A 26,202-nucleotide genomic window follows, 5' to 3' on the forward strand; every position below is an offset into this window, starting at 1 on the left:
CACAAGTCACACTACACAAGTCACACTACACAAGTCACACTACACAAGTCACACTACACGAGTCACACAACACAAGTCACATGACACGAGTCACATGACACGAGTCACACAACACAAGTCACACAACACAAGTCACACAACACAACTCACACTACATGAGTCACACAACACGAGTCACACGACACAAATCACACAACTCAGACAACTCAAGTCACAACACAAGACACACAACACAACTCACATGACACAAGTCACACAACACAATTCAGAGAACACAAGTCACAACTCAAGTCACACAACACAACTCACATGACACAAGTCACACAACACAAATCACACAACACAACTCAGACAACACAAGTCACACAACGCAAGTTACATAACACAACTGAAAAAACACGACTCACACAACACAAGTCACACAACACAACTCAAGTCACACAACTTAAGTTGCACAACACGAGTCACACAACACAAGTCACACAAGTCCAATGACACAAGTCACACAACTAATACATGTCACACAACACAAGTCACACGACACAAGTCACACGACACAAGTCACACAATACATGTCACACAACACAAGTCACACAACACAACTCACACAACAAAAGTCACACCACAAAAGTCACACCACAAAAGACACACAACAAAAGTCACACAACAAAAGTCACACAACAAAAGTCACACAACATGACTCACACAACACAACTAACACATCACAAGTCACATAACACAACTAACACAAAACAAAGTCACAGAACACAACTAACACAACAAGAGTCACAGAACACAAGTTACACAACACAAGTCATACAACACAAGTCACACAACTCAAGTCACACAACTTAAGTTGCACAACACTAGTCACACAACACAAGTCACACAACACAAGTCACACAACAAAAGTCACACCACAAGTAACACGACATGAATCACACGACACAAATCCCACAATACATGTCACACAACACAAGTCACACGACACAAGTCACACAACACAACTCACACAACACAACTCACACAACACAACTAACACAACAAGAGTCACAGAACACAAGTTACACAACACAAGTCACACAACTCGACTCACACAACACAAGTCACACAACACAAGTTACATAATACGACTGAAAAAACACAACTCAGACAGGTCCAATGACACAAGTCACACAACTAACACGAGTCGAACCACAAAAGTCACACAACAAAAGTCACACAACACAACTCACACAACAAAAGTCACACAACACAAGTCACACAACACAAGTCATATAACACAACTAACACATCAAGAGTCACAGAACACAAGTCAAACAACACGACTCACACAACACAAGTCACACTACACAAGTCACACTACACAAGTCAGACAACACAAGTCACACTACACAAGTCAGACAACACAAGTCACACTACACAAGTCACACAACACAAGTCACACTACACAAGTCACACTACACAAGTCACACTACACAAGTCACACTACACGAGTCACACAACACAAGTCACATGACACGAGTCACATGACACGAGTCACACAACACAAGTCACACAACACAAGTCACACAACACAACTCACACTACATGAGTCACACAACACGAGTCACACGACACAAATCACACAACTCAGACAACTCAAGTCACAACACAAGACACACAACACAACTCACATGACACAAGTCACACAACACAATTCAGAGAACACAAGTCACAACTCAAGTCACACAACACAACTCACATGACACAAGTCACACAACACAAATCACACAACACAACTCAGACAACACAAGTCACACAACGCAAGTTACATAACACAACTGAAAAAACACGACTCACACAACACAAGTCACACAACACAACTCACACAACTCAAGTCACACAACTTAAGTTGCACAACACGAGTCACACAACACAAGTCACACAAGTCCAATGACACAAGTCACACAACTAATACATGTCACACAACACAAGTCACACGACACAAGTCACACGACACAAGTCACACGACACAAGTCACACAATACATGTCACACAACACAAGTCACACAACACAACTCACACAACAAAAGTCACACCACAAAAGTCACACCACAAAAGACACACAACAAAAGTCACACAACAAAAGTCACACAACATGACTCACACAACATGACTCACACAACACAACTAACACATCACAAGTCACATAACACAACTAACACAAAACAAAGTCACAGAACACAACTAACACAACAAGAGTCACAGAACACAAGTTACACAACACAAGTCATACAACACAAGTCACACAACTCAAGTCACACAACTTAAGTTTCACAACACTAGCCACACAACACAAGTCACACAACACAAGTCACACAACAAAAGTCACACCACAAGTAACACGACATGAATCACACGACACAAATCCCACAATACATGTCACACAAGTCACACGACACAAGTCACACAACACAACTCACACAACACAACTCACACAACACAACTAACACAACAAGAGTCACAGAACACAAGTTACACAACACAAGTCACACAACTCGACTCACACAACACAACTCAAACAACACAAGTCACACAACTTAAGTCGCACAACACGAGTCACACGACACAAGTCACACAACACAAGTCACACAAGTCACAAAACACAAGTCACACGACTCACACAACACGAGTCAAACCACACAAGTCACACAACACAAGTCACACGACACAACTCACACGACACAAGTTACACAACAAGAGTAACACAACATGACTCACATAACACAACTAACACAACACAAGTCAAACAACTTAAGTCACACAACGAGTCAAAGTCGAGCTACACAACACCAGTGTGGGTCGTGTTACACAACACCAGTGTGAGTGGAGTTACACAACACCAGTGTGAGTGGAGTTACACAACACCAGTGTGAGTGGAGTTACACAACACCAGTGTGAGTGGAGTTACACAACAGTGTGAGTGGAGTTACACAACACCAGTGTGAGTGGAATTACACAACACCAGTGTGAGTGGAGTTACACAACACCAGTGTGAGTGGAGTTACACAACAGTGTGAGTGGAGTTACACAACACCAGTGTGAGTGGAGTTACACAACAGTGTGAGTGGAGTTACACAACAGTGTGAGTGGAGTTACACAACACCAGTGTGAGTGGAGTTACACAACAGTGTGAGTGGAGTTACACAACAGTGTGAGTGGAGTTTCACAACACCAGTGTGAGTGGAGTTACACAACAGTGTGAGTGGAGTTACACAACATTGTGAGTGGAGTTACACAACACCAGTGTGAGTGGAGTTACACAACAGTGTGAGTGGAGTTACACAACACCAGTGTGAGTGGAGTTACACAACACCAGTGTGAGTGGAGTTACACAACACCAGTGTGAGTGGAGTTACACAACACCAGTGTGAGTGGAGTTACACACCAGTGTGAGTGGAGTACACAACACCAGTGTGAGTGGAGTTATACAACAGTGTGAGTGGAGTTACACACCAGTGTGAGTGGAGTTACACAACACCAGTGTGAGTGGAGTTAGACACCAGTGTGAGCGGAGTTACACAACACCAGTGTGAGTGGAGTTACACAACATTGTGCGTGGAGTTACACAACACCAGTGTGAGTGGAGTTACACAACAGTGTGAGTGGAGTTACACAACACCAGTGTGAGTGGAGTTACACAACAGTGTGAGTGGAGTTACACAACACCAGTGTGAGTGGAGTTACACAACAGTGTGAGTGGAGTTACACAACACCAGTGTGAGTGGAGTTACACAACACCAGTGTGAGTGGAGTTACACAACACCAGTGTGAGTGGAGTTACACAACACCAGTGTGAGTGGAGTTACACAACAGTGTGAGTGGAGTTACACAACACCAGTGTGGGTCGAGTTACACAACAGTGTGAGTGGAGTTACACAACAGTGTGAGTGGAGTTACACAACAGTATGAGTGGAGTTACACAACACCAGTGTGAGTGGAGTTACACAACACCAGTGTGGGTCGAGTTACACAACACCAGTGTGAGTGGAGTTACACAACACCAGTGTGCGTGGAGTTACACAACACCAGTGTGGGTCGAGTTACACAACAGTGTGAGTGGAGTTACACAACACCAGTGTGGGTCGAGTTACACAACAGTGTTAGTGAAGTTACACATCACCAGTGTGAGTGGAGTTACACAACAGTGTGAGTGGAGTTACACAACACCAGTGTGAGTGGAGTTACACAACAGTGGGAGTGGAGTTACACAACAGTGTGAGTGGAGTTACACACCAGTGTGAGTGGAGTTACACAACAGTGTGAGTGGAGTTACACAACAGTTCGAGTGGAGTTACACAACACCAGTTTGAGTGGAGTTACACAACACCAGTGTGGGTCGAGTTACACAACAGTGTGAGTGGAGTTACACACCAGTGTGAGTGGAGTTACACAACACTAACACTAACACTGATATTAAACACAAACACACATCAATCCTCTCACAACAGTGAGTCATGCGATCATTTATACATCAAGTGTTGAACTGATGAAAACCCCTGAGTTATCTATCATAACCTCAGGTTCTACGAGTTGGTGCGAAGCCCTCTAACGGCTTCGCTATTGGTTTACCCAAAAGGCGAAGCCTGACGGGTTTACCCCGAGGCACCGCCTCGTCTCTGAGAAAGCTTAATGAACTCGCCACCCAGCAGGGGGCAGTCCACTTCCTATAAAGGCGGGAAGCACCCGCCGCACTTTCTCCAACTGAAAACTCAGCGAGAAGGGCGGCCGCTGGGCGACGAGGTTAGAGGGCTTCGCACCAACTCGTAGAACCTGAGGTTATGATAGATAACTCAGGGGTTCTACGTCATTGGTGCTCCGCCCTCTAACGGCTTCGCTATTGGTTTACCCAAAAGGAGAAGCCTGACGGGATAAATGTACCCCCAGCTGGACGCCGCTCCTGAAGCAGCATCGCTAGGGCCCCACCGGCCCAGGATCGAAGTCCACTGGAGCCGTCGGCCTCGAGGGGGGGCACAGCAGCGCTCAAAACCGTATGAGCTACTGATCCCGCCGTCACGTCGAAGAGATAGGCCTTAGCAAGGTAGACGTGGACGCCCAAGAAGCAGCTGAGCAGATATCCTCTGCTGCCACACCCCGCAAAAGAGCCACTGAGGCTGCCACGCCACGGGTGGAATGTGCCCTCAGACCGCTAGGAGCGGATCCACCCGCTGCTCGGTAGGCCCGGATAATGGCCGATCTCACCCAATGAGAGAACCTCTGGGGGGAGACCGCCTCTCCCCGTCGGCATCTACCGTGGCAGACAAAGAGGGCATCAGAGCGCCTAAACACGGCCACCCGCCGCAAGTAACAGGCCAACGCCCTCACTGGACACAACAGGTGGAGACGTTCCTGACCCGGGTCCGAGTGGGGCGGCGGGTGAAAGGCCTGCAGCGTGAAGGTCGTCGCCCGGGACAAGGAACTCAGAATCTTCGGGCGGAACGCTGGGTTAGGACGCAAAGACACCGAAGACTCCTCGACGCCAAAGGAAGACACTCAGGGTTAATGGAGAGGGCACAAAGCTCACTTGCTCTCTTTGTGGTTGTTAGTGCCAGAAGGTGCGATACCTTGAAAGACAAGATATCCAGTGGGACTTGGTCAATAGGCTCGAAGGTCGGGCCTGTGAGAGAGTCCAGTACCAACTGGAGATCCTACTGAGGGCTGGAAGGCCTTGCAGGAGGTCGAAGCCTGCAGGCACCCCGCAGGAAACGCGCCACCAAGGGGTGGGCGCGAACCGAAGCACCCTCAAAACCGACATGCCTCGTCGCTATGGCTGATGCGAACACTCTCAGTGTCGCCACAGTCCGCCCGTTATCCAGCAATGTTGCAGGAAAGACAGGATAGCGGAGACCAAACAAGAGCTGGGGTCCAAGGACCTGTCTGAACACCAGCGGGAGAAATCCCCCACTTTGAGGCATAAAGCCTGCGTGTTGACGGGGCCCGGGCGTTCTCCAGCGTGTGGAGAACGTCCGGGTCCAAAGTCCCGATCAGCTCGTCCCGTGCAGGAGCCACACCTTGAGAGGCCGGCCCAGCACCGGGGGCGCTGTCAGAGTCCCCCCGCCTGACACAGGGCAGCGGGGCCCCAAGGGATGGCCCACGGGGCCCCGACCGCCATGCGCACCAGCTCTGGGAACCAGAGCGCCCCCGGGGAGTCTGGTGCTACTAGAATTAACCTCAGCCCCCCCCGCCTCGCCCTCCGAATCAAGGGGAGAAGGAGCCGCGGAGGAGGGAAGGCGAACAGTAGACCGACCGGCCACCTCGAATGGGCTAAGCGTCCACGCCTAGTGGGGGGCAATCGGAAGCCCTGAGGGAGAACCAAAGAGGGCATTTGAAGTTCTCCTTGCTGACAAAGAGGTCTGCAACCGGGTGACCGAATTGAGACCAGATCTCGCTTGCCACTGCCTCGGACAGACCCCATTCGTCCTGGACGGCCCCCCTCGACAGTCCGCTACTGCATTCAGCTCGCCCGGTACGTGCTGAGCTCTGAGCGAAAGCAGGTGACAGTCTGCCCACAGCCAAATCTTCTTTGCCACACTCAGAAGGGCTGGGGATCTGACTCCACCTTGGCGATTTACGTACGCCACGGCGGTGGAGCTGTCGGATAGTACTAGGACGTTGGACCGTGACAGTTGGGGAGAGAGGTGAAGCAGGACATTGTGAATCGCCTTCAGCTCTAGCCAGTTTATGTGTCTGAGCACCGGACTGCTCCAGACCCCACTGGCGTAGGCCTGACCCGAGGTGCCTCCCCAACCTGTCAGAGAAGCGTCTGTAAACACTTGAGTGTAACGAAGGACGCAACCCAATGGAACTCTCCGCCTGAGGTTGGCTAGAGAGTTCCAAAACTGGATGTCCTGCAAAACCCGAGCGGGAAGGCGCACTTTCCGACCTCTTTCCTGCTTGAGGTCTAGCTTGAGACGACCAAACCATCTCTGAAGCTCCCTCATGTGCAGCAAGCCCAGCCGAACAACCGTGTGGGCTGCTGCCATGAGCCCCAGGAGGGACATAACGGTGCCTGCTGTTGTCACGTGCCCCCGAGCTTCCAGCAACTGTGTTGTCAGTCGGAGAATGGGCTTGATACGCACGTCCGGGAGGCGCGCGTATCCCTCCTCCGAGTTCAACAGTACCCCCAGGTAAACTAACTGTTGAACTGGAGTCAGAGCGCTCTTGCTGAGGTTCACTGTGAACCCCAGGGTGGCCATATGGCTCAACACCTTCTGTGTGTGAGCGTAACTTTCTGCCTCTGACCTGGCAAGGATCAACCAGTCGTCCAGATAGGTCAAGATCCTTACCCCACTCACTCTCAATGGCTCCACTGCCGCTTCCACACACTTGGTGAAGGTCCTGGGTGCCAGAGAGTAGCCGAACGGGAGTCGAGTGTATTGAAACACCCGACCCTCGAGGGCGAAACGCAAGTACTTTCGATGTCTCTTGACTATCGGTATGTGAAAGTACGCGTCGGTCAGGTCGATAGATGTCATCCAATCTCCTGGACTTACACCTGAAAGCAGTTTCTTGACCGTCAACATGCGAAACAGGCGGGTAGCTATGAACTTGTTCAAATAGCTGAGGTCCAGAATGGGCCTCCAACCCCCGGTCTTCTTCGCCACGAGGAAGTACCGGGAGTAAAACCCTGTCATCATCTCGGCTGCAGGGACCAGTTCTACGACCTCCTTCTGCAGCAGAGTAGACACCTCGTTTCTCAAACAGGATAATTTCTCCTGCTCCGCCATACGCGTCCAGAGAATCCATGAAAAAGCGGGGTTGACGGGCAAAATGTAGTGCATAGCCCCGCCTGATTACTCCCCCCAGCCAAGTGGGTCTTAGAAGTAAAACCAGGCGACTCCAAGCCGAATAATGTTCTGTCAGAACCGCACCCCTGGCGAACCTTGGGTAGTCCTCCGGCCCGCCCCCCCACACAAGCCGCGTCTCTATCTCTTGAATCCACAGAGCATGTACTCGAGTTGGATTCACTAGAACCCCCACTCTCATACATAAAACCGGCTCTGTGGGAGAAGCGCGCAAGTGCTCGTGAGACACCTCAGATGCGCGTCGTGCGTGTTCCCTTCCCCCCCCCGGAAGTCTTCCCAACTCCCTGAGCACTTCTTAGTGTCACCGGAGCTGACAAAACCCGCGATGTGGAGGAATGTGCTGGAGAATTAACCCGGAGCTGAAGTGAGTTAGGTCGCGCGCGCGTCGGCACCGCATCACTCACCCGGTCCCGTACATTCTCAAGCTCCGCTGGCGGTCCAGACCTGCTCGTCACTCGTGAGATCCGACCGCCACGCACCTATCCAGTTGATCGACCAGACGGGGCGGAAGTTCTTCGCCCTCGCCTGGTCTCAGGACGGTGAGAAAACTCGCGCGTAAAAACACCAGGTTGCGTCAGTTCCATGGCGTTTCTCCGCCGCCAAACGTGACGTCCTCCACGGTGCCAGTGCTTGTAGACAGCGCTGTGGGGGAAGGAACAACCTCCGGTCAACATAGACATGTCTGGACTAGTTCCACTCACCTCCGCTGTCAAGCTCTGTCGGGCACGAGCGCTGGTCGACGCGGAAATAAACACAGCTGACTCAGCCGGTCTCGCGGACCTCTGCTCGTCTGTAAACAAAACACATGTGGTTGGAGTCTGCCCCTCATTCGTGTGGACAGACTCCGTTATTACAGTCTCGGCATGACCCGGGCGAAGGGGTTTAAACCCTCCTTCGAACTGTGTTCTGAGAGGAAACTCTCGCCGTCTATGAACGGCGGAGCATGTTAGCTTAGCATTAGCGGAGAAAGTCTCTAATGACGCCTGTGAATACGTCACACTCCCAGGCGGAGCCACATGCACACTACTAACATCTCTCAGAACGAACCACAGAAACGTCATACGTTCTCTTGTTTTATTCCCGACACATTCCCTTGAATGAATAGGGGGGGGGGTGGAGGAGCCCTCGGCCGTCGACTCTGCTGCGGCTGCTGGCTCCCCAGCTCGCGCTGCGGATCTTGGCGACGCTCACTCGTCGCACGCCGCCGCTGTTGCCGATGTTGTTGGTGCTGCTGGGGTGGCTGGTCTCTGGTGACGCTTCCCCCCAGCACCAGATGATGATGCCGACGAACGGGATCTCCGTCTCCGCGTATCCCCGTCGCGCCTCGTCATCACGCCAAACGTGACGTCATCCATGACGTTTCTCCGCCAAACGTGACGTCATCCATGGCGCCGGGATTTTCTTGACAACGCTCATCGGCGGTCAAACCCCGTCACCGCATGTCAACACGGAAGTGAAGTAAACACAGCTGATCAAGCCGGTCTCGTGGACATTTGCTTATCTGGAAACAAAGCACATGGTTGAGTCTGCCCTTCATTCGTGTGGACAGACTCCGTTATTACAGTCTCGGCATGACCCGGACGAAGGGGTTTAAAAACCTCCTCCGAACTGTGTTCTGAGAGGAAACTCTCGCCGTCTATGAACGGCGGAGCATGTTAGCTTAGCATTAGCGGCGAAAGTCTCTAATGACGCCTGTGAATACGTCACACTCACAGGCGGAGCCACATGCACACTAACACCTCTCAAGTGAACCCGTCGAGTGCTGCAGGAGGGCCATGTGGCCTGCAAGAGATACTTACCTGATCGCTCTCGCATACCTCATGGTCGACTCCATGCAGCGAGCCAGTCGTCCTCCTAGTCGACGTCCCTTGTTCATGATCGATGGACGACTCAGCTCGACTCATCAGGGCCCAACACGTTGGAACGTGAGCTTGTCGAGTGCAGCTCACAGGACTGCCATGTTGCTTTCTTAAACAACATGGCAGTCCTGTGTTGATCATAATCATGATCTGAGGCGGCGTGGGTCGACAAGCCTCGAACGCTTCCCATCAAAAGCCGTGGGAAGCGCTCGGAAGGCCACATAATCATCACGTGTGATTTGGGCCTCTAGGCAAACGAAGCAGACATGTGTGTCTCCTCTTCAGGGAGTCTTCGTGCACACATGGTTCACTTCAAAATTCATTCGCCATCATTACATTCCACTGTCAGGAGCTTTCTCGCTGAGTTGAAAAAGGAAGTGGAAGTGGACTGCCCCCTGCTGGGTGGCGAGTTCATTAAGCTTTCTCAGAGACGAGGCGGTGCCTCGGGGTAAACCCGTCAGGCTTCGCCTTTTGGGTAAACCAATAGCGAAGCCGTTAGAGGGCGGAGCACCAATGACGTAGAACTTCATTATTTCATGTGTTGATCAAGTGGATCCTGATTGAAATCAAAGTCTTCAAATGTTCACACAATCATGTGATGATCTTATGAACGTCAAGAGTTCAGTGTTTCCTCCAATCAAGGCTTTCAAGTCAAAATAGAGAAAAAGTCTCTTGTTGACGTTTCCGTCTCTTTCACAGGCTGATCTACTGTGAACTGACAGAGAGAAGTTGTTCACTTCTGTCCTCAGTCCTCAGCTCTCCGTCCTCTAGTCTGACTCAACTGGACCTGAGTCTCAACTACCTGAAGGATCCAGGAGTGGAGCTGCTGTCTGCTGGACTGAAGAGTCCACACTGTCACCTGGAGACTCTCAGGTCAGAACATCATGTCTTCAGTTCTTCTGATTTAATGAAACTGTTTCTCCTTCATTACAGTCTGTCATGGTGTAAGATCTCAGCAGGAGGTTGTTCTTCTCTGGCCTCAGCTCTGACATCTAACCCGTCCCATCTGAGAGAGCTGGACCTGAGCTTCAATCATCCAGGAGGACCAGGACTGGAGCTGCTGTCTGCTGGACTGGAGAGTCCAGACTGGAGGCTGGAGACTCTCAGGTATGGACGGAGCAGCAGAACTCACTGACTGAGTTCCAAAGATCTTCTGAACATGTGATCAGAAGCAGAGAGATGTGAGTGTGTGACGCTGCTCAGACTCTTCATCTGAACTGAGCACATGAATCCAACTCTCAGAGCTTCTCCATGTTCTCCTGCTGGACACCAGTGGAAGAACAAGGAGACAGTGGAGACTGAGCGAGTGTTTCTAGATCCATCTTTGTTGTGGTCAACACAGTCATGAAAGAACGTCCACTTGGCAACATCTGAAGTCAATGAACCTGATCTTCTCAATGTTTCTTCCTCCAGGCTGGATCACTGTGGACCACAGAGGTTAACATCTGGATGGAAGATGTGTAAGTTTGATTTGATTGATGGATGAGAACTCCTTGACTCTGTCAGCTTCTAGTGGAGCAGTTGTGATGTTGAGATGTTGTTACACTTGAATCTGCTGATGGAGCTTCATCAAGTCCAGGATGATGGTGGAGATGAACACAGAGATGTTTCAAGAACATGAAGAAACATCATGTTAGCTACATGCTAGTTTAGCTGCTGACTTGATATGGACACACTGGTGTCAATCAAATGTGACAAGATGATTCTGGGATGTTCCTCCTGGTTCTTCTCTTGAGGTGGTCCCAGTCTCAGAAGACTGTTGACTTCACTTTGATGATGATCTCCACTAGATGTCAACAAACAGAGCAGCCCTCCCTGGCTTGCTGGGACACTGAGTCCATGATTGTCTTGAAGAGAAAGTTCTTCCACCATCATCACCTCTCGTGTCTTCTTCTCTCAGACTTCCGTCCACTCTCACTGGACCCGGACACAGCACACCGGCGCCTCCTACTGTCCAACTACAACAGGACGGTGGAACTTGTGCCGCAGGATCAGGATTATCTGGACCATCCCGACAGATTCCACCGGTGTCTTCAGGTGATGAGCAGAGAAGCTGTGACTGGACCATGTTACTGGGAGCTGGAGTGGAGAGGAGGAGCTTCTATCGCACTGACTCTCAGAAGAGACGGAGGGAAAGAAGACGAGTCTGAGTTTGGACAGAACCGTTATTCCTGGAGTCTGAGCTGCTCTGATGATGATGGATATAAATTATATCACGATAAGAAAGAAACTGTCATCAAGAGTCAACAAGTTTCTCACAGAGTAGCAGTGATGATGAACTTTATTGAACCTGGATATTTAAGCTTCTACAGTGTCTCCTCTGATGGAAAGAACAAACACCTCAACAGCTTCTTCATCTCCACTGAACCTTTGTACCTGGGATTTGGACTCACAGAGGTTCCTGGTTGTGGTTCCTCAGTGTGTGTGTGTGACCTGAGTGTGTGAGTGTGTTCCTCCAACACACTTGTGTCGCTGCTGTCAATCATCATTAAAGTGCTGACAGTGATGATGGAAGAAATCTGCTCCTGAAACAAACGTGTTGATCTGAATGTTGTTGAAGAAACTCTTTCATCACTTGTTGAGTCGACTGAAGACTTGAAGTTCAGTGGAGCACGAGTCACTCATGATGTTCATCATGTTTAATAAAACATTTGGTTTAAAACTTTCAAGAGACCCAAGGTCACTTCACAATAAAAGGTTAGAAAGAAGGTCAGACGGGTAGATGTGAGGTCAGACAGGTGTGTCAGGTGTTAAATAGACAGGTGTGTGTCAGGTGTTAAATAGACAGGTGTGTGTCAGGTGTTAAATAGACAGGTGTGTGTCAGGTGTTAAATAGACAGGTGTGTGTCAGGTGTTATATAGACAGGTGTGTGTCAGGTGTTATATAGACAGGTGTGTGTCAGATGTTATGTAGACAGGTGTGTGTCAGGTCTTATATAGACAGGTGTGTGTCAGGTCTTATATAGACAGGTGTGTGTCAGATGTTATATAGACAGGTGTGTGTCAGGTCTTATATAGACAGGTGTGTGTCAGATGTTATATAGACAGGTGTGTGTCAGATGTTATGTAGACAGGTGTGTGTCAGGTCTTATATAGACAGGTGTGTGTCAGATGTTATATAGACAGGTGTGTGTCAGGTCTTATATAGACAGGTGTGTGTCAGATGTTATGTAGACAGGTGTGTGTCAGGTGTTATATAGACAGGTGTGTGTCAGGTCTTATATAGACAGGTGTGTGTCAGGTCTTATATAGACAGGTGTGTGTCAGGTGTTATATAGACAGGTGTGTGTCAGGTGTTATATAGACAGGTGTGTGTCAGGTCTTATATAGACAGGTGTGTGTCAGGTGTTTTATAGACAGGTGTGTGTCAGGTCTTATATAGACAGGTGTGTGTCAGGTGTTATATAGACAGGTGTGTGTCAGGTGTTATATAGACAGGTGTGTGTCAGGTGTTATATAAACAGGTGTGTGTCAGGTGTTATATAGACAGGTGTATCAGGTGTTATATAGACAGGTGTGTGTCAGGTGTTATATAGACAGGTGTATCAGGTGTTATATAGACAGGTGTGTGTCAGGTGTTATATAGACAGGTGTGTGTCAGGTGTTATATAGACAGGTGTGTGTCAGGTGTTATATAGACAGGTGTGTGTCAGGTGTTATATAGACAGGTGTGTGTCAGGTGTTATATAGACAGGTGTGTGTCTGGTGTTATATAGACAGGTGTGTGTCAGGTGTTATATAGACAGGTGTGTGTCAGGTGTTATATAGACAGGTGTGTGTCAGGTGTTATATAGACAGGTGTATCAGGTGTTATATAGACAGGTGTGTGTCAGGTCTTATATAGACAGGTGTGTGTCAGGTCATATATAGACAGGTGTGTGTCAGGTGTTATATAGACAGGTGTGTGTCAGGTGTTATATAGACAGGTGTGTGTCAGGTCTTATATAGACAGGTGTGTGTCAGGTGTTATATAGACAGGTGTATCAGGTGTTATATAGACAGGTGTGTGTCAGGTGTTATATAGACAGGTGTGTGTCAGGTGTTATATAGACAGGTGTGTGTCAGGTGTTATATAGACAGGTGTATCAGGTGTTATATAGACAGGTGTGTGTCAGGTGTTATATAGACAGGTGTGTGTCAGGTGTTATATAGACAGGTGTGTGTCAGGTGTTATATAGACAGGTGTATCAGGTGTTATATAGACAGGTTTTGTTTGTGTTTTCCTTCCATCCAGTCCAATCAGTTTCATTAAACACAGCTGGACTCAATGAAGAAGTCGAAGCATCTCAAGGAGGATCAGAAGAAATGGACGACACGTGAGTTAAATATGAGTCACAGCAAAAAGTCTGAATACTTATTACCATGTAATGTTTCAGTTTCCTTTTTTAATAGATTTGCAAAAAAAAACATGGAGAAAGAAACAAAGAGTTAAAAATGGAAAGGAGTCTTCAGTGAACGTCTTTTTATCAACAGACCATGTTCCTTCTCTTCAAGTCGCTCCTGTAGGACACGTTGAGATGTTTCTACTATAGTTCTGCTCACTCAGAAGAAGCTTCATTTGAAAGGTGGTTCCTGAACACGTCACGGTTCTGGTGTGAGCAGGAGTCGTGTGTTCTTCTGAGGTACTGTCTTTGATCCTGGGACGGGTTCTTGTTGGCACCGACGTCCCAGCAGCCGCTGGCATCTTCTCTGGACAAACAGGATTTAAGATTCATCTCTGACCCGCTTAAGATGGAGACTGAGCTGCACTTTTTAAATAGTTACTCCGTCCATGTTCTCCTTGAACCCTGGAGACACTACATTAACATCTCAGTGTTTTACATCAATACTTTGACTAGTTCAACACTTTTTTATTTTACTTATCAATCTTTTTTTGAATATCTTTTTCCTCATAGTCATTCAACACGTTCTCACACCCGAGTCGTCATACTGTCTGACGCCGTGCAATGCCCCCAGGCGTCACTAGGGTGACCGTATAGGGGGGACAAAAACATCAGTTTTAACCTACCCGAGTCACCCATTAATATACAGAGCAACCCCGACGTTGGATTCAAACGACCCAGGTAACATTTGACGCGTTGCCCAAGTCTTCGTTGCCATGGTAATAAAACGGACAAAACAGGAGTCTGTTCCGGTTGCTCCAACACGCCTTCACTTCCTGGTTCTTATACTTCGCTTTATGGAGAGAAAAGGTCTATGCAGAGTGTCACGGGTCGTTTATTCGCCGCTTCAACTCAAACAAAATACAAGCTTTACGATCGATCAGGCGCACTTTCTCCCGGCGACTTTACAGGTCAATAGCCCCGGGAGAAAAGGTCTCGAACTGTAGAAACATCGCTATATTTAAGGCAAATTTCCAGGCCGAGAGGTCCTCCCCCTATCGCCATATTGGTTCCTTCAAGCTTCCTGTGCCACGATCCCCTGTGGAGATTCCTTCCTAATTTGTTTCCTTTTCTAATCATTCAAATGTTCTTGGGTGGGGGTTTCTGTCTCCTAGTCCCCCCCTCACGGATGTGTACCGCTTCGTTCTTTTGATCCACGACACAAGGTGTGAAAGGGCAGACAAACAGACGTTTAAATAAACACTGTCATGTCTCTAATTCTGTTCCAAGCTTGTCTTGAGACAGTGTGTCAGTCTGAGTGAAATGTTGATTGTGAATGTGTATTCAAACGTTTAAGCTCTTAGATGAAGCTAGTAATTTATACTTTATATTTTGATGATCTTTTAGCATTAATTTAGTTATGTTTAGTGTAGCATTAATAAGTATGGCGTATACGTATAGTGTATAATCATTTTTAATCTAACAGTAACGTGACGTGACGTGCAATTGTACATGCAACTCAGAGCTGAGTCTCGTCCAGAAGTATGCTGACGACACTGCCATTGTTGGATGCATCAGGGACAACAGCGAAGACGAGTACAGGAGTCTGATACGTGACTTTGTGGACTGGAGTGAGAGGAACCACTTGCAGCTGAACACCTCAAAAACCAAGGAGCTGGTCTTGGATTTCGGGAGGTCCAGGACAAAGCCACGTCCAGTGTCCATCAGAGGCGACGAGGTGGAGATAGTGGACAACTATAAGTACCTCGGTGTGTGGATGGACAGTAAACTGGACTGGTCCTGCAACACAGACCATGTGTATAAGAAGGTTCAGAGTAGACTGTACTTTCTGAGGAGGCTTCGTTCATTTAACATCTGCAAGAAGCTCCTCTGCATGTTCTACCAGTCTGTGGTGGCCAGTGTCCTGTTCTATGCTGTGGTGTGTTGGGGTGGAAATGTGTCCAAGAGGAGTGTCAACAGGTTGGACAGGTTGATCAGGAGGGCTGGTTCTGTGGTTGGAATGAAGCTGGACTCACTGGTGACAGTTGCTGAGAGGAGATCATTGAACAAACTACTGTCCATCATGGACGATGACAGTCATCCTCTCAGCACTGTCATCAGTGAGCAGAGAAGCAGAATGAGTGCACGAATGCTCCTACCCAGGTGCAAAACAAATAGACTCAGGGACTCATTCATCCCTCGGGCTATTAAATTGTACAATTCTGAGTTCGGGGGCAGGAGTGGAGTGAGAGTATCTGGATGTTCTGTTCCATGTTAGTCTTTGTATCTTTGTCTTTGTTGTTTTTCTTTCCTTGACCATGTTCTTTGTCTTTGTCTTTAGACTTAGATTGTGTCATCTTGTTCTTCCTCTTTATGTTCTTCTTATTTTATTTTTTATGTATTATTTTTTATTGTTTATGAAAAATTGCTGGCTATTGTAAAAAAACAATTTCCCAAAGGAGACCTCCTGAGGGATCAATAAAGTTTTACCTTACCTTACCTTACCTTATGTAGGATGCTCGCTGACATCAGGTGTCAGTTGCTCGCTGTCATCAGGTGTCAGTTGCTCGCTGACATCAGGTGTCAGTTGCTCGCTGTCATCAGGTGTCAGTTGCTCGCCATCATCAGGTGTCAGTTGCTCGCTGACATCAGGTGTCAGTTGCTCGCTGACATCAGGTGTTAGTTGCTCGCTGACATCAGGTGTTAGTTGCTCGCTGTCATCAGGTGTCAGTTGCTCGCTGTCATCAGGTGTCAGTTGCTCGCTGACATCAGGTGTCAGTTGCTCGCTGACATCAGGTGTCAGTTGCTCGCTGTCATCAGGTGTCAGTTGCTCGCTGACATCAGGTGTCAGTTGCTCGCTGTCATCAGGTGTCAGTTGCTCGCCATCATCAGGTGTCAGTTGCTCGCTGACATCAGGTGTCAGTTGCTCGCTGACATCAGGTGTTAGTTGCTCGCTGTCATCAGGTGTCAGTTGCTCGCTGACATCAGGTGTCAGTTGCTCGCTGACATCAGGTGTCAGTTGCTCGCTGACATCAGGTGTCAGTTGCTCGCTGTCATCAGGTGTCAGTTGCTCGCTGACATCAGGTGTCAGTTGCTCGCCGTCATCAGGTGTCAGTTGCTCGCTGACATCAGGTGTCAGTTGCTCGCTGTCATCAGGTGTCAGTTGCTCGCTGACATCAGGTGTCAGTTGCTCGCCGTCATCAGGTGTCAGTTGCTCGCTGACATCAGGTGTCAGTTGCTCGCTGACATCAGGTGTCAGTTGCTCGCTGTCATCAGGTGTCAGTTGCTCGCTGACATCAGGTGTCAGTTGCTCGCTGACATCAGGTGTCAGTTGCTCGCTGTCATCAGGTGTCAGTTGCTCGCTGACATCAGGTGTCAGTTGCTCGCTGTCATCAGGTGTCAGTTGCTCGCTGTCATCAGGTGTCAGTTGCTCGCCATCATCAGGTGTCAGTTGCTCGCTGACATCAGGTGTCAGTTGCTCGCTGACATCAGGTGTCAGTTGCTCGCTGTCATCAGGTGTCAGTTGCTCGCTGACATCAGGTGTCAGTTGCTCGCTGTCATCAGGTGTCAGTTGCTCGCCATCATCAGGTGTCAGTTGCTCGCTGACATCAGGTGTCAGTTGCTCGCTGACATCAGGTGTCAGTTGCTCGCTGACATCAGGTGTCAGTTGCTCGCTGACATCAGGTGTCAGTTGCTCGCCGACATCAGGTGTCAGTTGCTCGCCGTCATCAGGTGTCAGTTGCTCGCCATCATCAGGTGTCAGTTGCTCGCTGACATCAGGTGTCAGTTGCTCGCTGACATCAGGTGTTAGTTGCTCGCTGACATCAGGTGTTAGTTGCTCGCTGTCATCAGGTGTCAGTTGCTCGCTGTCATCAGGTGTCAGTTGCTCGCTGACATCAGGTGTCAGTTGCTCGCTGACATCAGGTGTCAGTTGCTCGCTGTCATCAGGTGTCAGTTGCTCGCCGACATCAGGTGTCAGTTGCTCGCCGTCATCAGGTGTCAGTTGCTCGCCATCATCAGGTGTCAGTTGCTCGCTGACATCAGGTGTCAGTTGCTCGCTGACATCAGGTGTTAGTTGCTCGCTGTCATCAGGTGTCAGTTGCTCGCTGACATCAGGTGTCAGTTGCTCGCTGACATCAGGTGTCAGTTGCTCGCTGACATCAGGTGTCAGTTGCTCGCTGTCATCAGGTGTCAGTTGCTCGCTGACATCAGGTGTCAGTTGCTCGCCGTCATCAGGTGTCAGTTGCTCGCTGACATCAGGTGTCAGTTGCTCGCTGTCATCAGGTGTCAGTTGCTCGCTGACATCAGGTGTCAGTTGCTCGCCGTCATCAGGTGTCAGTTGCTCGCTGACATCAGGTGTCAGTTGCTCGCTGTCATCAGGTGTCAGTTGCTCGCTGACATCAGGTGTCAGTTGCTCGCTGACATCAGGTGTCAGTTGCTCGCTGTCATCAGGTGTCAGTTGCTCGCTGACATCAGGTGTCAGTTGCTCGCTGTCATCAGGTGTCAGTTGCTCGCTGACATCAGGTGTCAGTTGCTCGCTGTCATCAGGTGTCAGTTGCTCGCCGTCATCAGGTGTCAGTTGCTCGCTGACATCAGGTGTCAGTTGCTCGCTGACATCAGGTGTCAGTTGCTCGCTGTCATCAGGTGTCAGTTGCTCGCTGACATCAGGTGTCAGTTGCTCGCTGACATCAGGTGTCAGTTGCTCGCTGACATCAGGTGTCAGTTGCTCGCCGACATCAGGTGTCAGTTGCTCGCCGTCATCAGGTGTCAGTTGCTCGCTGACATCAGGTGTCAGTTGCTCGCTGACATCAGGTGTCAGTTGCTCGCTGACATCAGGTGTTAGTTGCTCGCCGTCATCAGGTGTCAGTTGCTCGCTGACATCAGGTGTCAGTTGCTCGCTGACATCAGGTGTCAGTTGCTCGCTGTCATCAAGTGTCAGTTGCTCGCTGACATCAGGTGTCAGTTGCTCGCTGACATCAGGTGTCAGTTGCTCGCTGTCATCAGGTGTCAGTTGCTCGCTGACATCAGGTGTCAGTTGCTCGCTGTCATCAGGTGTCAGTTGCTCGCTGACATCAGGTGTCAGTTGCTCGCTGTCATCAGGTGTCAGTTGCTCGCCATCATCAGGTGTCAGTTGCTCGCTGACATCAGGTGTCAGTTGCTCGCTGACATCAGGTGTCAGTTGCTCGCTGTCATCAGGTGTCAGTTGCTCGCTGACATCAGGTGTCAGTTGCTCGCTGACATCAGGTGTCAGTTGCTCGCTGACATCAGGTGTCAGTTGCTCGCCGACATCAGGTGTCAGTTGCTCGCCGTCATCAGGTGTCAGTTGCTCGCTGACATCAGGTGTCAGTTGCTCGCTGACATCAGGTGTCAGTTGCTCGCTGTCATCAGGTGTCAGTTGCTCGCTGACATCAGGTGTCAGTTGCTCGCTGACATCAGGTGTCAGTTGCTCGCTGTCATCAGGTGTCAGTTGCTTGCTGACATCAGGTGTCAGTTGCTCGCTGTCATCAGGTGTCAGTTGCTCGCCGTCATCAGGTGTCAGTTGCTCGCTGACATCAGGTGTCAGTTGCTCGCTGTCATCAGGTGTCAGTTGCTCACTGACATCAGGTGTCAGTTGCTCGCTGTCATCAGGTGTCAGTTGCTCGCTGACATCAGGTGTCAGTTGCTCGCTGTCATCAGGTGTCAGTTGCTCGCCGTCATCAGGTGTCAGTTGCTCGCTGACATCAGGTGTCAGTTGCTCGCTGTCATCAGGTGTCAGTTGCTCGCTGACATCAGGTGTCAGTTGCTCGCTGTCATCAGGTGTCAGTTGCTCGCTGACATCAGGTGTCAGTTGCCCGCTGACATCAGGTGTCAGTTGCTCGCTGTCATCAGGTGTCAGTTGCCCGCTGTCAGGTGTCAGTTGCTCGCTGTCATCAGGTGTCAGTTGCTCGCCGTCATCAGGTGTCAGTTGCTCGCTGACATCAGGTGTCAGTTGCTCGCTGACATCAGGTGTCAGTTGTTCCTGGAAAAGGAAAAACAATGTTTTTTACTATTTTTATTACATTTTGGGTCATTTCAAACACACACACACACTAACTATAGCTAATTGAGGACCTTGATCTACGTATATGATGAGACACCTTTCTGTCAGTATTCTGGGGTCGTTCTAAACTAACACACACACACTAACTATAGCTAATTGAGGACATTGATCCATGTATATTGTTAAGACACCAGTATGTTGTTCTGTCAGTATTCTGGGGTCGTTCTAAACTAACACACACACGCTACTCATACCTAATTGAGGACATTCATGCATGTATGTATGTTGTGAAGAGAGTAAGTAGTATTTTATACCTGAGGTTTGTCCCCGACATCAGGTATCGACATCTGAAAATGACTAAAATAACTAATATCAACACTTAATAATTTGTACCTCTGCGCCAAGGCCAGTCTGAATCACCATAATCGTATGTTATTTCCTTACCTGGGGCGATGTCTCTTATAGCAAACAGGCAAAGACGTGGCATCTTACCAACATCAATGGTTTGGATCAGTCAGGCTTGCTGTGGTCGTCGTTGACAACCTTCCCAGAGACTCATCTTCAAGAGATGCATCAAGACTTAAGGAAAAGAAAACTGGTGTTAAGAGAAGAAATAACTTTGTTTGGATACAGTGTTAAGAAGAGCATGGATTATTTAAAAGTTTCATATACATTTTCAGTGTTACCGGGGTGGTGTGTAGTGGTGTAGATAGATACATCTTTGTTGATAGTTAATCTATCTAACAAACCATGCAAGAGACTAACCCCGGAAACACTGTACTTATCCTCAGGTTAACACGTCATCAGAGCTTATCTAACTAAAACTATTGCAATGTATTACACTTGCCAACAAAAGCATTATTTTAACTTACCACCAACATCCCCCTTTCCATTGGAAGTCAAACAAGAATACTGCCTCCATGTCAGTGTAGGTTTTTGTAAGGAGACCTTTTTGCTTGAAAAGTTTTCCACGGTATTCCAATACAAAATCTCCTTGGTGGAAAACCTCCAAAGCAACCACACCTCGACCTATAAAATAAGAAAAAAACAAGGAGTGACTTTCATTCTTAAACCAGCTGCTAGAGACTTAACTTTGTTGCAGCAGAAACACCAGCCAATTTGAGGGTTTACCAAACAGGTCATGTCACACTGCAACGTAAATTCCAGACTCTAAGACATTAATTTTTTCTACGATTGAAGTCTGCAGACTATATTTGATGCAACTAATAGATTAGCGATAGATTTTTACAGGCTTACAGCCTCCAGAGTTACAAATGTTGTAACGAGAATATAAACTTTATATCATTATAGAGCTCGAACCTATCCTTGTTGGACATAATACCTGTATATCATGGCAATGACGTCTATTTACTTCACACGAGTCAGTACTAGTTGTTTCACCTGATCTGCAGGGTTGGTCGACAGTCGTATGTCCAACAACACTACACGTCTAAAAGCTTTTGTGAGACATCCATGTTTGAATATAAACATACGTGTCACGGGTGGAACTCGGCAGGAGACCCAGAAGCGGAAGTGGACAAATATTCCCGGAGCAAATGTTCAAGCAAAAGGTCTTTTAATATTCCAGGCGGTCGGAAGGGACCGAAACAAAAAACAAATCAGGAACTCGGGACGAAGGCAGGACGCGGCTGGAGATCGGGATCTCAGATCCGGAACTAAAACAAAAGAGGAAAAAGACTCACGTGAGCAAAACAAGGCGCTGACAACGTCAGGGGTCTTCAGGAAAACGATCATAGGAAACACGATCAGAGAGAATCTTTGAAAGCCAACCTAGTCTGGAAACTCAATTCTCTGGCGAGTTCTTCAGGTCCGCGACGCTCCTTTTCTGTGGGAGGAACCCGCCATTCAATCACCCCCAGCCGCGCACCTGCCAGCGTCTGTCAAGACACAAAACAAAACACGAACCAAAACAGGAAACAGACTACAAAATAAAACAGGAAAGCACCAAAACATGACAGTACCCCCCCCTCTAGGTAGCGCCTCCAGGCGTTCTACCCGGTCTTTCCGGGTGCTCCCGGTAAAAGTCTCGGAGAAGGGAGAGGTCCAGGATGAGTGAGCGGGAGATCCAGGAGCGCTCCTCTGGACCGTAGCCCTCCCAGTCCACTAGGTACTGGAAGCCCCGACCTCTGCGGCGAACCTCCAGGATCTTGTGGACCTTGTACGCAGGGTGATTGTCAATGATGAGCGGAGGAGGTGGAGGCTCGGCTGGCGCACTGAGAGGACTGGTTGAGACGGGCTTCAGGAGAGAGACGTGGAAGGTGGGATGGACCTTGAGCGACGGAGGGAGCTTGAGGCGCATGGCCGTGGGATTTATGATCCTCTCGATCTCGAACGGACCTACGAACCTGGGGGCCAGCTTACGGGATTCCACTGGAAGGGGGAGGTCCCGGGTGGAGAGCCAGACCTTCTGGCCAGGTGAGTAAACGGGGGCTGGCACACGGTGCTTGTCAGCGAGGCGTTGATTTCTTGTAGCGGTGCGTGATAAGGCCGCCCTGGTCTGGTGCCAGACAGATCGACAACGTCGTAGGTGGGCTCGAACTGAGGGAACCGCTGCCTCCCTCTCCTGAGAGGGGAAGAGAGGTGGTTGATACCCATACGCTGCCATGAATGGTGACCTCCCAGTGGCAGATGACGTTAGGGAGTTGTGCGAATACTCCACCCAGGGGATGTGCTGACACCAGGAGGCCGGGTGACGAGCTGACACGCAGCGTAGAGCTGATTCCAGGTCCTGGTTGGCCCGTTCCGTCTGGCCGTTGCTCTGCGGATGGTACCCCGACGAAAGGCTAGCCTTAGCCCCCAGGGATCTACAGAACGCTCTCCATACCTGCGAGGAGAACTGGGGTCCCCGATCCGATACAATGTCTACCGGGATACCATGGAGTCGAAAAACATGTAGGACCAGCAGGTCCGCGGTCTCCAAGGCTGACGGTAACTTTATCAGGGGGATAAAGTGAACCATCTTGGAAAAGCGGTCCACTACTGTCAGGATAACTGTCCTACCCATGGAAGGAGGGAGACCGGTGACGAAATCCACAGATATGTGCGACCAGGGGCGACTCGGCACAGGTAAGGGTCGAAGAAGTCCAGCGGGGGGGCGACGGGAGGACTTTCCGCGAGCACACGTGGCACATGCGGCCACGAACTCCAGGACGTCGCGTGCCATCTCCGGCCACCAGAACCTCTGCCTGAGAAAAGAGAGTGTCCTTGAAACGCCCGGGTGACACGCTACCTTGTGGGTGTGCCCCCACTGATGAACCTGGGCACGAGCTGGCTGCGGAACAAACAGTCTATCAGGCGGTCCAGAGCTAGGTCCTGGGTCACTCTCCTGGGCCTCCTGAACAACCCTCTCTATATCCCAGCTGGCCGCCCTGATAAAACACCGCCTTGGAAGGATGGTCTCCTCAGCCAGACCCTCCTGGGAAGGAGCAAACTGACGGGATAAGGCATCAGGCTTAATGTTCTTACCTCCCGGGCGGTACGTCAGGGAAAAGTCGAAACGACCCAAAAACAGGGCCCAACGGGCCTGGCGGGAGTTCAGGCGCCTGGCCTCCTGTAGATAGAGTAGGTTCCGATGATCCGTTAACACTAGAAAGGGTACCTCTGAACCCTCCAGCCAATGCCTCCACTCCTGAAGAGCCGCCACCACCGCCAGGAGCTCCCGGTTGCCAATGTCATAATTCTGCTCCGCTGGGGACAGTTTCCTGGAATAGAAGGCACAGGGATGCACCCTATTGTCCCTGGCGCACCTTGCCGGTGTCCGAAGCGTCCACCTCCACGATGAACTGACGGGCTGGGTCGGGGTGTCGTAGGATAGGCGCGGAGGAGAACAGCGAGCGCAGCCGGTTGAAGGAGTCGTCCGCCTTGGAGGACCAGGTGAAAGCACTCTTGGTGGAGGTAAGCTGGGTTAATGGAGCGGCAACCTGGCTATAACCCCGGATGAACCTGCGATAAAAATTAGCGAAACCCAAGAATCGCTGCAATTCCTTTCGGCTAACAGGCACCGGCCATTGAGCAACTGCCTCCACCTTCATGGGATCAGGCCGCAACTGACCCTGTCCTAGAATAAAACCCAAAAAACTCACTGTGGGGACTCCAAACTCGCACTTCTCTGCCTTGACAAACAGTCTGTTCTCTAGTAAACGTTGGAGTACGCGGCGGACGTGGGTGACATGTTCCTCAGGAGAACTGGAAAAAATCAGAATGTCGTCAAGATAAACGTACACAAAATCACTCAAAAGGTCCCCTAAGACCTCATTGATAAGTCTCTGGAATACCGCTGGCGCATTGGTCAGGCCAAACGGCATGACCAGGTACTCGAAGTGACCTAAGGGGGTCTTAAAAGCCGTCTTCCACTCATCTCCCTCTCTAACACGAACCAAGTGATAAGCACTTCTAAGGTCCAGCTTGGTGAATATCATGGCCTTGTTCAGAGGGTCAAACGACGGGTCTATGAGTGGGAGGGGATACCGATTCTTAACGGTTATGCTGTTTAGTCCCCGGTAGTCAATACAAGGTCTCAGGGACTTGTCCTTCTTACTCACAAAGAAGAACCCTGCACCAAGAGGCGAAGAAGAGGGGCGAATTAAACCGGCGGTCAGTGACTCCCCGATATAAGTGTCGAGGGCCTGGCGCTCCGGGCGAGAAACCTTATACAGTCTACTACAGGGAAGAGGAGAACCAGGAAGTAGGTCAATGGCGCAGTCATAGGGACGGTGCGATGGTAGGGATAGCGCCCTCTCCTTGCTAAAGACCTCACCCAAACTGTGATACTCCGGAGGAACGGAGGAAAGGTCAGGAGGGGAAGAGATGGGAAGTGGAGGACGAGAGGAAATAGGTGCAGAACGGAGACACTGTGAATGACAATGCGGGCTCCAACCAAGTACCGTGGAGTTCACCCAATCAAAGTGAGGGTTATGGATACGAAGCCAGGGGAGACCGAGAACAATAGGAGAAGAGGGAGAAGAAATCAGAAGAAAACAAATTAACTCAGAGTGGTTACCCGAAATCGTGAGGGAAAGGGGAGTAGTCTGGTTATTGATATGTGACTCAAGACTGATGTTATTTTATCAGAAAACTACACCAACAACAACAAATACTGAACGACTAACAGTCTTCTTGAAATGAGTTTTTATAGTGGCCTGTGCTACATTAGGGTTAATTCAATAACTTCAAGAGGCCTCAAAGCTAGCAGGCTGATATTTATATGACACATTAAGATGATCTGCTACCATCGGTGGGAGAAATGTTGTGTCCATCGGTGCAAAAATGAGGGAGAGGTTGTCATTCTTCTGTCAAGATGGTCCCTGAGTGTAACAGAATGACCAAACTTGATCTTCCAGGAATGGACTTGGGACCTTTTTTTCTACTTGGACCTCAGAGCTGATAGATTTTTACAAGCTTACAGCCTCCAGAGGGTAGTTAACACCTGGATGTCATTATCACAATAACACATCAACCTCAATGTCCCAATTCCAAATGTTGCATGATAGCTGCATATGGAAAACAACAAAAAAGGATCCACAATGTCAACTCATGTTTAACATTTAATTTCTTTTTATCAATTTCTATATATTAGGAATCGAGGAACACATCAATAGTTATAGAGAAATACTGCTTTAACGCAACTTTTCTTTATTATTTAATCAAGAATAGGCTTATTTTAACCTAGAATATTTTTTAAATAAATTACACAAGATATGTGTTTTCGATTTTTCAGCCATTTACTGGGATAATGACGCTCATTATTTAGCTGGGTTTCATTTTTCGCAGTTTTCCTTTTTTATTGCTTTTTGTCCCCAACTTTGTTCTCCAGCTGTGCTTAACTGAGAGTCACATGTGACTTTATTACTACATGTAATGTAATGATTCTATATCCTGGTGCCAACATGGGCAAAAAAACAAACAACTAGAGCTGCCCCTCCGTGAAACAACGAGTGTAACTGTTCAGAACCAGGTGCTTCAATGATGCAACTGAAGCCGAGGAAGAATGTCCCCCTCACTCCACTAAAGGTGCCCAGGTGTTCAAATGCAAAGGTGTGTGTGATGTACCATGTTTTCCGCACTATCAGACGCACCGGATAATAAGGCTCACCTTCAATGAATATCCTGTATTAGAAATGTTTTCATTTATAGTT

General features: G+C 49.0%; 2 protein-coding genes across 2 annotated transcripts in view; one reads left to right on the forward strand and one right to left on the reverse strand.

The window, feature by feature from the left end:
- The window catches only part of LOC148089965 (NACHT, LRR and PYD domains-containing protein 3-like), a 32,873-nt gene extending 20,722 nt beyond the window's left edge, over nucleotides 1-12,151 (forward strand). The window contains exons 7-10 of the mRNA XM_087810870.1: nucleotides 10,406-10,579; nucleotides 10,640-10,813; nucleotides 11,120-11,166; nucleotides 11,607-12,151. Coding sequence (XP_087666996.1) covers nucleotides 10,406-10,579; nucleotides 10,640-10,813; nucleotides 11,120-11,166; nucleotides 11,607-12,151 — 940 coding nt within the window. The remainder of the gene's footprint in view (nucleotides 1-10,405; nucleotides 10,580-10,639; nucleotides 10,814-11,119; nucleotides 11,167-11,606) is intronic.
- Nucleotides 12,152-22,073: 9,922 nt separating this feature from the next.
- On the reverse strand, nucleotides 22,074-22,743 carry LOC148089966 (uncharacterized; the record flags this gene model as incomplete). The annotated part of the gene is made up of 1 exon (XM_087789538.1): nucleotides 22,074-22,743. A coding segment is annotated over exon 1 (600 nt), but the record flags the coding sequence as incomplete, so codon positions are not given.
- Between the last annotated feature and the right edge of the window lie 3,459 nt (nucleotides 22,744-26,202).

This window comes from Callionymus lyra, chromosome 1, assembly GCF_982586985.1.
Source record: "Callionymus lyra chromosome 1, fCalLyr1.hap1.1, whole genome shotgun sequence".
Lineage (NCBI taxonomy): Eukaryota > Metazoa > Chordata > Actinopteri > Syngnathiformes > Callionymidae > Callionymus > Callionymus lyra.